Source organism: Octopus sinensis, linkage group LG3 (assembly GCF_006345805.1).
Source record: "Octopus sinensis linkage group LG3, ASM634580v1, whole genome shotgun sequence".
Lineage (NCBI taxonomy): Eukaryota > Metazoa > Mollusca > Cephalopoda > Octopoda > Octopodidae > Octopus > Octopus sinensis.
Genome location: NC_042999.1, coordinates 141,833,444 through 141,849,483, shown reverse-complemented (window position 1 = coordinate 141,849,483; position 16,040 = coordinate 141,833,444). Strand labels below are relative to the sequence as shown.

At 35.6% G+C, this 16,040-nt stretch overlaps 1 protein-coding gene across 2 annotated transcripts in view; it reads right to left on the bottom strand.

Annotated features, from left to right (window-relative positions):
* The window catches only part of LOC115209547, a 37,313-nt gene extending 30,051 nt beyond the window's left edge, over nt 1–7,262 (bottom strand). Inside the window, exon 1 of one of the 2 annotated variants that reach the window (XM_036501436.1) lies at nt 5,249–7,262. In XM_036501436.1, the coding sequence (XP_036357329.1) occupies nt 5,249–5,761 (513 nt within the window). In that variant the 5' untranslated portion in view covers nt 5,762–7,262. The remainder of the gene's footprint in view (nt 1–5,248) is intronic. The other variant, XM_036501437.1, reaches the window with a different exon arrangement.
* Nucleotides 7,263–16,040: the final 8,778 nt, after the last annotated feature.

Genomic DNA, 16,040 nt, shown 5'->3' with positions numbered 1-16,040 from the left:
ACATTCTCTTGGACATGTTCCCTTGAGGATATACTGACTTTTCATATCTCTTCTACACACCACCCACCTACATATGTGGGGTAGCACTGCATCACCTCATACTCAACCCACCCAATCACACTTATCACTCTCTCATTAATACCTTGGAACTGCTTTTCCTTCTCTTTTATAACCTCCTTCCATCTTATCTTTCTTTTACACTCCACTTTATTCACTTGAGTATAAGGTGAAGTAGCATTGCATTTTCTCCTACTCAACCCTCCCCATCATCCTATCACTATAAATGTCACTCACTATTCCCCTTGACACTACTTTTTCCCTTTCCATAATAGTCTTTCCCTTACCACCCCCTCTCAACAATAAGCAAATTTTATTCTGTAATACCCTCCTACGCACACCCCATATAAATATACTCAGGTCAACCAATCAGTACAAACCATTGTCCAGCTCTGTTTGGACAGGATTTTGTCCAGCTAACCTCTTGAGTGTCTATGCAAGATCATGAGTGGTGTGATTAGGTTAGGCAAATCCAAGCAAGCTCAAACAGATGATGACAGCATTAAATATTCTTTTCTACTCTAGGCACAAGGCCCAAAATTTTGGGGGAAGGGGCCAGTTGATTAGATCAACCCTAGTAAGCAACTGGTACTTAATTCATCAACCCTGAAAGGATGAAAGGCAAAGTCGACCTTGGCAGAATTTGGACTCAGAATGTAAAGACAGACGAAATACCGCTAAAACAGCATTGAAAAGTTCTGTATGTTAAAAATATTGTGAGAAGTGGAGAATCTAATATTTCTGGTTCTTGCTCTTGCCCTTCATCTGAAAATGAAGAAGTGAGATAAAATGGTGCTGCCACAAGACTAATTCTTCTATTTCTCAATCTCAGGCAGAGAGCAATGGACATAAATGTTAAATTCTTCACTCCTCACAACAATTGAACTTATCAAACTTTTCCATCAGTTTCCATGGAATCCAGATTTTAACTTCTTATAGAAAAAATGGGATTCTCACAGCTAGGATACTTTTGATCATAAACCTGCTTAATTAAGGCTGATTGAAAACTAAACAGCAGCTGAACTACCAAAAAGTGGCATCCACTAACTCTTCTCATTTCCTCTCATTGCCTGTTTGTTTCCCCATTTCTATGCTTCAATCCTATTTTATAGCCATTTAATTTTCATAATTCCTTCACAGATGAAGGAGCCTAGTCCATATAGTTATAATTCATTTCCGCTACACCAACTTATTCTAATTCATAAACTTTATTGAACAAAATCTTACCAATACAGACTACTTCACATATAACAGATAATTGGAGTGAGTTTAGTGGCATGAAATGTTTGGTTTGTAACAAAGTTTCAAACCATGTCTTTTGGACAAATAATCTCAAACCTTGAACCCTGTATAAACTCAATAACAATAAAACAATTCTTTTATGGCAATTACTCATTTCACGCCTCCACTGTAGTTTTACAGCTTAACAAATATGAATTATTTTCTTTAAGTCTGTTTCTGCATTGCTGCAAGGAAAATAATTCTATAAATAAGTTCTATTGCATGAGTCAAATAATAAATGCTGAAAACTGTCAGTTAACTACAAAACAATCTGCAAGTTAACATATCAGAAATTTCAACTGAGACCTAATAATCTAAGTAATGAATAAATCTCACTACCACTTTTTTTTTTTCCGATTGCATCAATTCCATTATATTTATCAATAATCTTGAAACAAATGTCATTGGTGATTTCATCAGTTCTTTAATCCAATGATTTCTGAATGACATATATAGCTTAGGTAAATATATAATAGTATTAAAATCTTCTATAAGTGAAAACACCCCAACAGAAGTGACTAATCAGGTGTGGAAATTATTAATTAAAATTATCTTTCTGCAAAAGACTGCCATCTTTCCAAAATCAATAATGCGTCATCATCGTCATTATCGTTTAACATCCATTTTCCATGCTGGCATGGTCTGGATGGTTTAACTGAGGACTGGCAAGCCAGAAGGCTGCACCAGGCTCCAATCCGATCTGGCAAAGTTTCTACAGCTGGATGTCCTTCCTAATGCTATGTACTAATTAAATACTAACTGGTATTCTGTTAGTTACAATGGTGAGGGGTCCAGTTGGTCTGATCAACAGAACAGCCTTGTCATGAAATTAGTGTGCAAGTGGCTGAGCACTCCACAGACACATGTATCCTTAATATAGTTTTCAGTGAGATTCAGCATGATACAGAATATAAGGCTTGCCCTTTCAAATATAGGAACTATTCATTTTTGCCAGCTGAGTGGACTGGAACAATGTGAAATGAAGGGTTTTATTCAAGGACACAACTCACCACCAAGAATTGGAACTACAGCCTTACGATTGTGAGCAGAATACCCTTAACCACTATCAAAGATGAGATCTTGCAAGAGCTGACAGTATTTTAGTAAGTGAATACACAATTACTACAGAGTGAGACAACAATAAGATGCCTGAGTAAGGAGAATGGTACAGGTGTTACTGAATGGTCTTAAATTAATAGTAACCATGATTATATCAACTATTCCACAGTTCTGCTTTAGGTCCCTTGCTATTCTTGTTATATGTAAATGACATCCTCAGTAAACCCATCCTCTCCATTAAAATGGTTTGCAGATGATGTCTTGATGTACAAACCTAAAATACTAACAATGATTCTCATTCTTTTTAACAAAGTCTCATCTATCATCATTAGAAGCATGGGTCAATACATGGCAAATAAAATCCAATACTTCCAGAGATGAAGTAGCAATTAGCCTCTTGGAATATTGGAATATGCCCTACTCATACTAGCTTAATGATATACACCTAGATAGATTCAGCTAACTGAAAATAGCTCAGTGTCCTCATCACTCAAAAACTGATTTTGGACTAAAGCTTACCTCAATAATAAAAGAATGTAATAAAAGTTTACACATATTTATGAGGTCTCTTTCTTATAAAACACAACTAAGATCTTTAGTGATAGAAAGGACACTGAAAGGTTCATGTGCACAAAATCTTGCAAGACCCACTGAGAGTAGATCATGAAAAAATATTGAAAACAAACATGGTATATACAATTTTTTATGTCTCTTTTTTTCAGGAACAGCTTTATGTATTGGTTAACAATCAACAGCATTGGAAAGCATAAAGATTAAAGTTGTGGTTGAGAAAAAGTTAGCTGACACAAAGGACTGGAAGCAATCTGAATATTGGAAAAGAGTTACCAGTATCATGATGCTTTGCACTGAGTATCAAAATGCTAACATCATGACTACTGCTCAATGCCTGTTGAATACTGTAAGGGTTGTAAGACGAGACATGAACAGCTGCAACAGAGACTATGGAGTCATGGCTAGTAGGAAGAGCCACAGCAGGCTTTCTGACTGTGGTTGCACACTGAAATTCATCCACACATCTTTGAACAGATCTTCAGGCTCAATTCAGACTGCTATGTGAAGCCTGCAACACAAGGCTAAGCTGGTGGCCAAGATTAAGGAGATGTTTGAAGATCTTCACAGGAACACTGAAGAATGCATGAGTCAGGTTCTGGAGCCTTTTTTGAGGCTGAGGTGAAACCTGAGAGCAGCTACTTTAAGTAAACTGTTATCTCCCAGGCATAATCTAGTTGATATGTTTCCTTTTCCTTTTATGCAAACTATCAAATTTAGTCTGAACATCTTGCAGTATCAGTACTAGTATTTTAATTAGCAGAGAAAAATCTGATTATAAAAACAAGCATTCATTCTTAAATCGCATGTTTAACAGTGTACTTGAGAGGAATATACAATTTTCACAACCAATCACTAATGGCATAATATAACTAAAACATATCTTTCCATCGCTAGACTGAGAACACTTGTTCTACGACTAAGTATGACTTCTGATACAGACCTGGTAACTTACGAGTTAAAACGGAGTAGAGAACAGAAGTGTAGAATAAAGCAAGGTAAATGTTAATGGTATTATAATTTTACGCTGCTGATGTGAAATGACTTTTTTTTATGCATCTTGGACAAATTGACACCACTTCAGTTAGGGAACTAAATAACTGACAATTGTTTTCGTAAGTAAAGCATTGAGTCAGATGCCTTGCCATTTGGGCCAACTTAATTCATAAACTCCTGTTTTACAAGCGTACAGTTTACAAAGGGTGGAGATTGATCTGTTGGAAACAACCTAAAGAGATCCAGTCAAGCATACATTTATTTTTTAGCTTACAATTTTTTTTTTATATTTTTCGTGCGATTTCATATAAATAAAAATTAAATACAGCCATTCTTAATGTTTGAAAAATAAAATTAAACTATCTAAAGTTCTAATTGCTTGGTAAGCATTAAAAACCAAGTTGTAATAGTGGGCGTGTCAACTTTGCTAAGAGTTCACTTCCTGTTTCGGAGGGAGGGAACCGGCAAAAAAACTACAATTCAGAACCATGAGTTATTATTAAACACGGAGCATTTATTCTCCCTCTCCCTCAACATGAACTCACCTCACATAGTGATAAAAATGGAATAAAAATATAGGAACGTGTGGTATTGATACATTTCCAAAGTGCATTAACGCTATCAGTACAAAAAAGTCATACCAATTAGGAATATAGGCCAGACACAACATTAGCAGAAAACAGCTCTGCGATGTTTATAATAGTACTTTATATATCTCTCTATGAGCCTGCTTACAATATATAACTGCATTCCTGACTATAATGTATTTCTTAAGTAAAATATCAATTATATTGTGCTCGAGCACAAATTTACATTTAGAAACAATTTAGTCAAGATCGATGATCAGTTGTTTCTCTATTATAAATACGCTTGTTTTCAATACCGAGGACCAGTTATTATCCCAGTTAGGAGGAACACGCTAAACTATACTATATATTAAACCTAACTCCATATATTACATGGTCCTTCGTTTGAAAGATCTTTAAAAAATTTTGAACTGTTACAGAATTATCATATTCCTCTCCCCGGTTCTCCCGAAAAAAATTTAAAAAACATAAAACGCTATTTCTAAAATATATCTGCAATATATTGCACTCGAATAGAAAATCAAATTAACTTATTATCTTTTTATTACACTTTATACATTGATTAGTGTAAGTTTTTGTTACCTATCAGTAATAAAGATGTACGGGTTACTTCTCCATTCCGTTATGTATATTCTTTCAAAATAAGTTTTCAATTCTTACAATTCAAACAAGTAACCCAAGTCTAAGATAAAACTTACCTCAAATATATCTGCTTTCTTCATAACGTGTCCATTATTCCTTTCAAATAAATCTTTCTTTCTAATAAGTTGTTCAGGCAAAGGTAAGATGGATCGAACTGAATGCGAAGAATGTCGGCTTTTTTTTCTGCTGGGAGCAACCGACGTATCCGTACACAGTTTTTCGTCGCCGATATAATGAATAACAACTTTCTGATCACTGTCCAGTAATCTGTAGACATGCTTTTGAAAATTGTTTTTCTGTCCTTCTTTGGTCATTAAATAGAAGAAACTTTTCCGTAAAGCTGGGCGTCTGTTGAGGGACATAGTCGATGTACCTCTGTTCGACCAACGATAGCCATCTGTTCGCCAATTATCCAAATACATACGAAGTCTAGGTTGGAATAAATAGATTTCTCCCCCAGCAGGACGATTTGGAATTTTTGATACAAAGTTCGAACTTGGAAGACATAAAAGCTTCATAGCTTCTATTGTCTCAAGTCTTGTATATCTTCTTCTTGTATAAGGCTCCATTATTATGATCCTGTTTCCTTCGTTAAGTTCGGGTATCAAAACTCCAATACAGTAATTTATATGAAAGTTATATATGAACAAATAAATCTCACGATAAAATTTTTTAAACCCTATAAATTTCGATATTCACAATATCAAATTCTACGCTATCGCACTATTTATAGAGAAAAATAAATTACTTTCTATTTGTAGTATGTTAACATAATCATGAAATGTAATTGTTGCCTAGTTTATGTAAGATACTGTCGAGATTTAATGTCTAATATTACTAACTTGATATTCTGTGGCGTGATTTTTAGTGGAATTATACAAATCAAAAATAATAAAATATAAATAAAAGCAATCAAAGCTGACCTCAGAGAGAGAAAAAGAGGAAGAGAGAGAAAGAGTAATTTCATCTGTGACGGTTCAACTCAGTTGAGGTCCGGATGGTTGGTTGTTGTTGAATAGAAGAAAGATCAGAGTTGGGTCGAATAGTTGCATGACATTTAGTTGGATCTAGATCTACAGACGAAAAAAATCTGCCGATTTACCCTGGAAAATAACTTTCTCATAGTATTATTGTCTTGCAGAGTCATTTTCACGCCACTCAGCAACGACTAAGAGCCTCTAATGTGGTCAGTCAACCTACTAGAAATAGCAGTCGAATCTTTCAAATGACACCCTCAAAGGTTGTTTAATGTTTCCTGCATACGGGAATGCGTTTAATCATAGGCTTATTCGATCAGAGTTGATATGGGGCTAAAAAACAACAACTCCTGAGTCGATATATCTATGCTTGGAAACAATGGCGGGAAGAATGTAACAACTGAAATCCAGTATACAATATCAAAAAATATACTTATCTGCACAAATAATTATATAAATAGGAATGTGGATAAATACACACATGAATAATATTTCGCTTTTCTGTTTGTTATATAAAATATATAATCCAAATTATTCCATGAATGTAATTTCAGCAATATAATTTATGATTTTTCATAAGTATCTCACGTAAGTTTTAACAAGTTGATAATTCAGATTTTGTTCTATTATGTATATCTTTTTCTCCTTTTGTTTCTTAGATATCTAAACGTACAATAAAGTCAATTTAAGACGTGATTTTCTAAGGAAATTATGTACTGGAGTCAAACAATGAAGCAGCTTGCGAAGAATTTTGTCTCACGATCACGGCAGAACGTGTCACGACTTCACGAGATAAAGATAGCAATAATGGCGAATGGAATAACAGAATACACTAAGTAAGGGAATGAACGAATGTAAGAATGAAGGAATAGCTTCACTCACTTCTTTCGTCTAGACGTAAGATTAATCGATTGAGTCAGTTAAATTAATCCAATATATAATACTGGTACCTGTTTTATTGACACAGGAGAAGTGAAGGGGAAAGTCGACAGACGTGGAATTCGAACTCACAACATAGAATAAATGTAGAAAATAATTTTGTTTGACTCACAGCGTTATTGTCTAGGATTTCTTATAAATTTCTTTACATTATTTTCTTATTCAACGTTTTAAAAAGTGAGAAAATGAGATTGCAGGGATGATATATAGACTGCAATCGGGAATCGGAACTAGGTCACATATTCAGCTAACTGGCAGATTAATTCAATAACAACGATAATGTCGGGATTGTACTTATTTATCGTAAATGGTGAACAAAAGCGTCGTTAGTTGGTTACAGGTTTTCAACGGGCCAATCACTGATTTATCTCATTTCTGATAGTAAGAACAACCAAGGAGTGTCTGTAACTCGGTGCAGAACAAATATGGCTAGGAACTTTCGTAGAGTAGCATTTTGTTTTTGGTTTCCTTACATTTATATCCTTCATCGATTTACAACAAATCACATATACCCAGACATATACATGTGTCTGGGTATATACATGCGTTTGTATATAATGCATTAGGTCGTCAAGTATGAAATTTGTAGTAAGGTATATGGTAAACTTTGTCCGCTACTCATTTTGAGCCATTATTATATGGTGACAATCTTTATTTTTTGTTAGAAAGCTGACACATCTATTTCTTTATTCTAACTCATTTTGTGCTTTATAAAGTATTTATAAATCGTTTTTTGCTGTTTTTGTTTAGAGATGGATAAGCTGGAGAGTCGTACAGTTTTGAAATATGAGTTCTTTCTTTGAAATGCAGCATCACAGACATCTTGGAATATTAATGGAGTATTTCATTCTAATGTTATTATTACACAGACAGTATCAAATTGGTTTGCAAAATTTCATTCTGGTAATTTTGATCTCACAAATGAGCAATGCGGTCGGCCAGAAACAAAGGTGAATAATGATGAACTGAAAGCCACTGTCAAGTCAGATCCATCTCAAAGTGCCTGTGAATTATTGTTGTTGTTTGGTGTTAGCAAGCAAACAATACTGACTTACCTAGTTCAAATTGGTAAAGTGAAAAAGTTGGATAAGTGGGTTTCACATGACCTCAATGAAAATCAGAAACAGTAATGTTCGGAAGCTTGCATTATGCTACTTTCATGTCACAAAAATGAATCATCTTTGAATTGAACTGTAACATGATGAGAAATGGATCCAAAACAACAATCATAAATGTTCAGCACAATGGTTAGACAAAGATGAGCCACCAAAATACAGTCCAAAAAGCAAAATTCATGAAAAGAAGCTGATTGTGTGGGTTTGGTGGTCTGGCACAGGTGTGATCCATTATGATTTCATTAAACCTGGCTCATCAATCACAGCTGAAGTAAACTGCAGCCAACTGGACCAAATGATGCAGAAACTTCCCCCAAAAAAAACAGCCTAGATTAGTCAACAGATCCACTTCTATTTTATTGCAAGACAATGCCAGATCACACATCGCAAAAATGGCATAGGCGAAGCTACACGAGTTGGAGTTGGAAGTTCTCCATCATCCACCATACTCACCTGATCTTGCCCCCACTGACTACCACTTCTTCCAGAATTTGGATAACTTTTTGATGGAAAAAAAAATTAAATTCTGATGATGCTGTAAAACAGGCCTTCCAAAATTTTATTGACCCTAGATTGCCAGGCTTTTACAGTTCCAGGCTGGACAAGCTACCACTGAAATGGCAAAAGTGTATTGACAATATGGATGCATACCTTGATGAATAAATCTATTCCTTGTATTTATAAAACATTAGCAAACTTTTTTTTCCTTTTCTACAAATTTCATACTTGACAACCTAATATATATGTGTTTAATTTCTATCTTCCAAATACTGCTTGTAAAGCATTGATCAACTGAAGTTGTGGAAAAAGATATTGTTCAAAGTTTTGAGCAGTGGGATCGAACTTGAAACCACATGGTTATGGGATGAATTTCCGAACCACACAGACTTTCTGTGTTCATACTTGCTTTGTAAATGATTTAATCTGAGACTTGAGTTGAAACTGAAAAGCTGACTCATTTAACCATTTAAAATGCACACACACACACATATATCATTGCAATAACTTTTGTTTTATTTCTTAATGAAGTGTCAACAAGTTTTGGTGCTCATCTGCAACCTTATCATAGCGTGATCTTATGTCTCAGATGTATATCAAAACTTTTTGATACTTTATAGTATACAGTATAATTAAGAAATAAAACAAAAATGAATGTAATGGTATATATGTATGAGTTTAAATGACTGATACGTTTATTCTACTTGAGAATAAATGCAACATCATGCATTTTGGGATGAAAAACCCAGCTTTAAATACGCCCTCAACAACACCAATCTTAAAAAGTCTGTTGGTGAATGTGACCTGGGTATTATTGTTAACAATGATCTGTATTGAACAAACCATGTCTCTAAGATGGTCAAGAAGGCCAAGGATGTCTTAGCATCACTCAATAAGACCATTGTCAGGTGCTCTCCAGCTATCTATTTAAATTGCATATGACTATGGTATGTCCACATCTAGAGTTTGCATCACCCCTCTGGAACCCCTATAAGCATATCAATCTCCTGGAAGCTGTTCAGAAACTTCCAACCAGACGAATACCTGCCATCAGGCACCATATTCCGAATGCCTTGCTTCCCTGGGCATGGACACATTAAAGATCTGACATTTGGCAGCTGACTAGGTACGAGACACCCACAAGATTACCTACCATCTTTCTAACAACAATCTTGGGCACTTTTTTGAATTCCATGCATCTAACACTCATCAAAAAACAACATGGCACCCATGACTTTCAGAAACATTTTTTCATGCTCAGAACTGCTGAAGCATGAAATAAACTACTTGCATCAGTTATTAGCTATCAAGGCACTACATCCTTCAAAACTTTCATGCTTCCTGAAATTCATCAACAGTATACATGATGTCCCCCACCCCATTTCTTCTTGCTTTTTTCTCTTTTTTAAGACTTATTCACAGTTCACTTCCTGTGCATATTCTATGTACTGTTCATGCAGTTTTGGTTACTTTTTCTGATGAGTTGTAGTGCACCTGAGCACTGTATACATTTTATATATATATATATATATGATTTCTAACATAGGCACAAAGTTATGCAAATATATATTAGTGACAGAGGCAGCAGAGGTAATTTGTATCTTCACTTAAATGTGGATGTTCTGTTTGAACAAACTATACTGTAGTAGATACCATGAGAGAAGCTGTCATATTGGCTTTTGGTACAAAATACAAGCTTGTTTATATCAATAGGAGATAAATCCCTACCACCTCCAGTGCTGAAACCACTTGATCATGTGTTTTTGACCTTCCTTAGTCTTATCAACAATGGACGTTTGACCACTAGAGACAGCAGTGACACATTTCTCTGCCAGCAATATATAGAAAAACAGTGCCAGAACAGGTGCTGGTGTCATGATTAGCCAGTGATGGATTGTCTAGTTGATTAGATCAACTCAAATATGTACCTGATACTATTTTATTGACACTGGAAGGATGAAAGTTAACCCTTTCATTACTGTATTCATTTTGAAATGCTCTGTGTTTCTTTCAATTACTTTAAATATAACAAAGAATTTAGTAAAATAACTTAGTCATCATTAAGCTAGTGTTAGGAACATAAATTGTGACTAAGGTTTGTAGGAAGATTTTAATTCAAAACTTATGGAAACAAGACATTTGTACTCAGAGCCAGAGCCAGTTTTAGCCGGGTTGGTAACGAAAGGGTTAAGTGGGCCTTGATAGGATATATCAGAACATGATTCAAAACTGCAAGATATTTTGTCTGAAATTCCACCAATTTTATCATCCTCTATCCTGACAATGGGAACATGATGAGAGAACATGACAGGGGCAAATCATAAATAAGGTGGGGATTTGACGGAATCAAGTATGAGAAAAACAGGCATGAAAAATAACATAAATACAAAAGAAGAACTGGAAAAAAAGGCCACCTTGAGTGGAGGAGACAATCCACTTGAGTCACTTGAGAAATTCCACTGATATCCTCTCTGATAGGGGCAAATATAATTTCCCAGTGGCATTTTGTGGCCTACAGACACATATTGAGAACAGATTCATACTTGGCACTCTCACTCACCTTTCAACAAATAAATTGGAGGGCAGCACTTCTCTTAACCCTTACCTTCCTTACCATAGGGTAATTGAAGAAACTGAAGAGGAAAGAGACTGTCATCAGTCATTTCAATCCCAGCCACTTCATTGCCTCTGTTACCATAGCTACCAGAAAGAGGGAGACTGCATACCTTCTCAGTCCAAAGAAAGGCAGCAGAGCAATATTTAAATGGATCTGACCTCAAGCAAATCTAGTGAAGTAGCACTGCCAAACCAGGAATTTCTGGAAGTTGACTATAAACACTATGCTAAGGGGTTAATGCTCAGCTAGCTGCATTGCCAAACTGGTAGAGGGTTATAGTGCCTGACAACATTCCAGATTCCAGATATATATTACTTACTGGTAACTCTCATCTACCTTTCATTAAAATTTGGAGGGCAAGACTGCCAACAAATTAATTTTCTTTGCAAATTTAAAACCTGAAGAGAATTGTATTGGCAAAATAACCCAACTAAGAAACTTCTATTTTCAATATTGTCCTTGAATCAGTAACTCTATTGATCAACAACTGTGATGTAAAATAAATAAATAAAAAGTAAGTACAAGAACATATGAGTGTCATATATGCAATAAAAGTCATGGAATGACCATTGTTATTTAAATGTTCTTGTGCTAGAACTTCATTGGTTCCATCTGACAACTTCTGTATACTGGGAATGAGCATCCAGAAAACAAGAAGATAAAGAACAATTTATGATTCACTCCTTCATTTTGGATAGGCTTGGATTATTTGATTATCATACTTGTCATAAATAAGTATATTTTGCTGTAAATTGGCATAATTTCTTTAAATTAACTGACAAGTAACCTTGCTCACAATTTCTACAGACACATCATTCCCTCAGTTACAATACATACAAGGATTGGCTGAAAAGTTCATAGGCTGACCAAGACACTCTCATAGATTGTGAGCAAATGAGGTTTATTTTTCAACATAGTCCTCCTGTTGGTCCACACACTTCTTCCATCAGTGTTCCATTGGTGAAGCTTTCAATCCGTTGGTAAAAAAAGTACAGCATATATGATGTCATTTTCACTGCAATTCTGGTTCCCAACCAAGTGTCTTTCCATGTTGGGGAACAGGTGATAGATGGAGTCAAATCAGGAGAATAAGGAGGGTGATCAACTAGTTTAAAGCCATAGATATGCACAATAGCAACTGAAAGTGAGGACTTGTGTGCTGGAGCATTGTCCTGATGAAACAAGAACCCTTTCGTCAGTTTTCCTGGGCTTATGATCTTGATAAACTGCTTCAGCAAGTGACATTGTACTCTCCATTGATGGTGTGGCCCTTTTGAGGATAGTCAATAAACCCAATGCTATTTGCATCCCAAAAAACTGAGGCCATCACCTTCCCTGCAGATGAAATGACCTTGGCCTTTTTTGGAGGTGGTGAGGAAGAGTGTTTCCACTGTATAGATTGTCTGTTTGTCTCTGATTCAATGTGATGAAGCCAACACTCATCCTGGATTAGGAAACATTATTCAAGGAAACTAGCTGGATCTGCCTCAAACAATGCCAGGTTTTCCTGTGATGTGTTTAGCCTGGTGCACTTTTGATCAGGTGTCAGAAGACATGGTAACCACTGAACAGAAACCTTCATGTCAAATTCATTGTACAGAATACTCTCAACTCTCTCATGGGGTATACTAATAGCATTGTCTATTTGATCCATACTCAATTGCATGTCATCCATCACCATATAGTGAATATGATCAAAATTTAGAATTGTCTAAATTTTAGGTGCTGGCCAACCTACTGAAGGGATTGGTGACAGTTTGAATGTTATCACTGATGTTGATGAAGCTGTCCTTCATAAAGCCATTTAAGTCTCAACAGTCCAGCTCTCATTGCTATAAAAATATGCCATAGAAAAGCTAATCACTCTATGTAGTAAAAAATATTGTTCCACTGGGGAGAAAAGAATAATCATTAACATGCTTTGTTCAAGATATGGTATAAAATGGCCATTGACAATTATTCTCAGGAATTTTAATCGGTTAATGCAACTACTAATGGCCTTTTCTCAGAAAACAGAAGATATAATGACTAAATAGTCTTAAGGACTATTTTGAAGAACTCATCATCATCATCGTTTAGCGTCCGCTTTCCATGCTAGCATGGGTTGGATGGTTCAACTGTAGTCTGGGAAGCCAGAAGGCTGCACCAGGCCCAGCCTGATCTGGCAATGTTTCTACAGCTGGATGCCCTTCCTAACGCCAACCACTCCGTGAGTGCTTTTTATGTGCCAGACAAGGCTGGCAAACGCCGCGATCGGATGGTGCTTTTTATGTGCCACCGGCACGATTCCTGACACTTTCAGTGAGCATATTGCTTATTGAAGTTAATATTTAATATCTCAAGGTAAACCAATTTAAATCTCAGACTCTTTGGGAGCAATAAGATAAGTTGTAATGAAAAATCATCTTGTACCTACTGACAAAGAGTTCATCTTCATGAAGAATGTCAGGAACAAATAACTAAAGCACATTCACCCACATGGTGTTAACAAATGGAAATTACATGTGCATGGAAATGAAATGAAAATGCTGAGCTAGGAATTGAACTTGCTTGCAAATTCAGTTATTTAAGAGATTCTCACCATTGTATGCATTTTGCACATGAGTTATCAACTGGAACAACAGTTATTGACTATTTCACTTTACCTTTTAAATAAAAAATCTTGTGTTTAGTCCAACTCAACCATTATACTGTTAACTGTTATTTGAATTTAGCCAGAGGATCTATATCATTTTGCAGTCTCAAATAAGTGCTTATAATGCCCAGTATTACATAATCATGATATATTATGAGAAACTTTTGACTGGATAACATTTTGAGTATACGTATCTACAAAATTGTTAATTCTATATAAAAATATGTATATTTAGCCTCGATCTAAAATAAATTTTAGAGTTTAATTTCATACTCTGTGCACTGCTCTATAATTTTCTACAGCAAAGTTGTATCTGTGTTTCTTTGGTCACTCTTATTTATTAGTGTTTTATTTATTTTCTTTCACTTTATCTACCATTTACTGTCAGTGGTGAACTGTTGGTACTGAAACAATGTGGTATGAATGGCTAACATTATAATGGGGCAAATTTAAATGTGGTTTTCTCAAATAAATGTCAATACAGTAGTGACTCTTGAAGAAGCTGTAATATAATAGACAATTATATTCTCATGTGAAAGAATTCAATCTTTGTACTGCAAACCACTTAACAATTTCCGAGTTAATTTGGCACTGAACCACAATAATTTTCTTTCCTTAGTTGAGTGGTGGTAGTAGTAGTAGTCTGGTGCATAGATTTTTTATGGCTTAGTCAGGAAAATGGGTTGTAACCGAAACCTTGGTAGGAGAGAGTTTCAGAGGCCATTGTATTAATACAACAGGTAGACCAGAGACAGAACATCTGAGGGTAAGAAGTTGTGGTGTGTTGCCCAATCAGTTAGATAATCTTTTTGTTATATCTTGAACTTTTATATGTGTAATAGCAACATTGTACATGTTGTAATCTATTGTAGGTTTTATTTGAGCTTTGTAAAGAGTCAGCAATTGATCAATGCTGAAGAGAAAGGCTAAGCATTCAGAGCAGCTTTATTTATGTTACAAGGTCACTAAGAAAGATCATCAGAGACTGAATAAGAAGTTTAATTAAGATGTAATTCTTTTTCTTGAGCTATACTTCATCTAGGCATTCCTTGAGTATATTGCAGGTGTTATTAGAGATCTGTTTGTCTTGCAAAGAACTGTCAATTTCATTTCACTCTAGGAAAGACTGGCTTCTCCTGACAGGATATTGATTCTTGTTCATAGGTCATGAGTTAGTTCTTCCTCATTGTAAAATGTCTCCTCTTCACAGTTGTATACTTACTTCATCCTTTTTTTATAGCCTCTTAATTTCAAAAACTTTTTTGAAGAATTTTGCTTGGTACTGTTGAAATAGTAATCTCTGGTCATTTAGTTTAGTTATGGCTGACATCCTAGTCTTTACTGGTTGTAACTGAGGAAGGTGGTTCTTGGGTCTCATGATTTGCTCCTGACAATGAGGATGAGGTAATTTTATTTGTCAATTCACAAGTGGTACCTAGTTTCACTTTAAAACCAGCAACCTCTATGATTTATTTTTGTTACTTTTGTTCTTTCAGGTTTTCTATGCAGATTTTGTTTGATGACCAAACTGGTATGGTCATGTGATGCACATGAACAAGGACAGCTGCATAAAGAAATGCTGATCTCTAACTGTGGAAGGAACCTGTGGAAGAGGTAGACCCAAGAAGACATGGGACAAGGTGGAACACCATCTTCAAATGTTGGGTCTCATGGAGGCAATGACAAGTGACCGAGACCTTTGGTGATTTTCTGTGCTTGAGAAGACTTGTCAAGTGAAATTGTAGTTGTGGCCAGTGTCAGTGATGTGCAAAAGCACCCGTTGGTGAACATAAAAGCACCTGTGTCAGTCACATGTTAAAGGCACCCACTACACTCTTGGAGTCATTGGCATTAGGAAGGGCATCCAGCTGTAGAAACATAGCCAAAAATCAGACTAGCACCAGGTACAGCACTTCAGCTTTCCAGTTCCAGTCAAACCATCTAACCCATGCCAGCATAGAAAGTGGACACTAAATGATGATGATGATGATGATCAGTAGTAGCTGTGTTAGACAACATTGGATGTTGAATTTTAAGGTCTTCCTTTCAGCACCTTCTATAGGATCT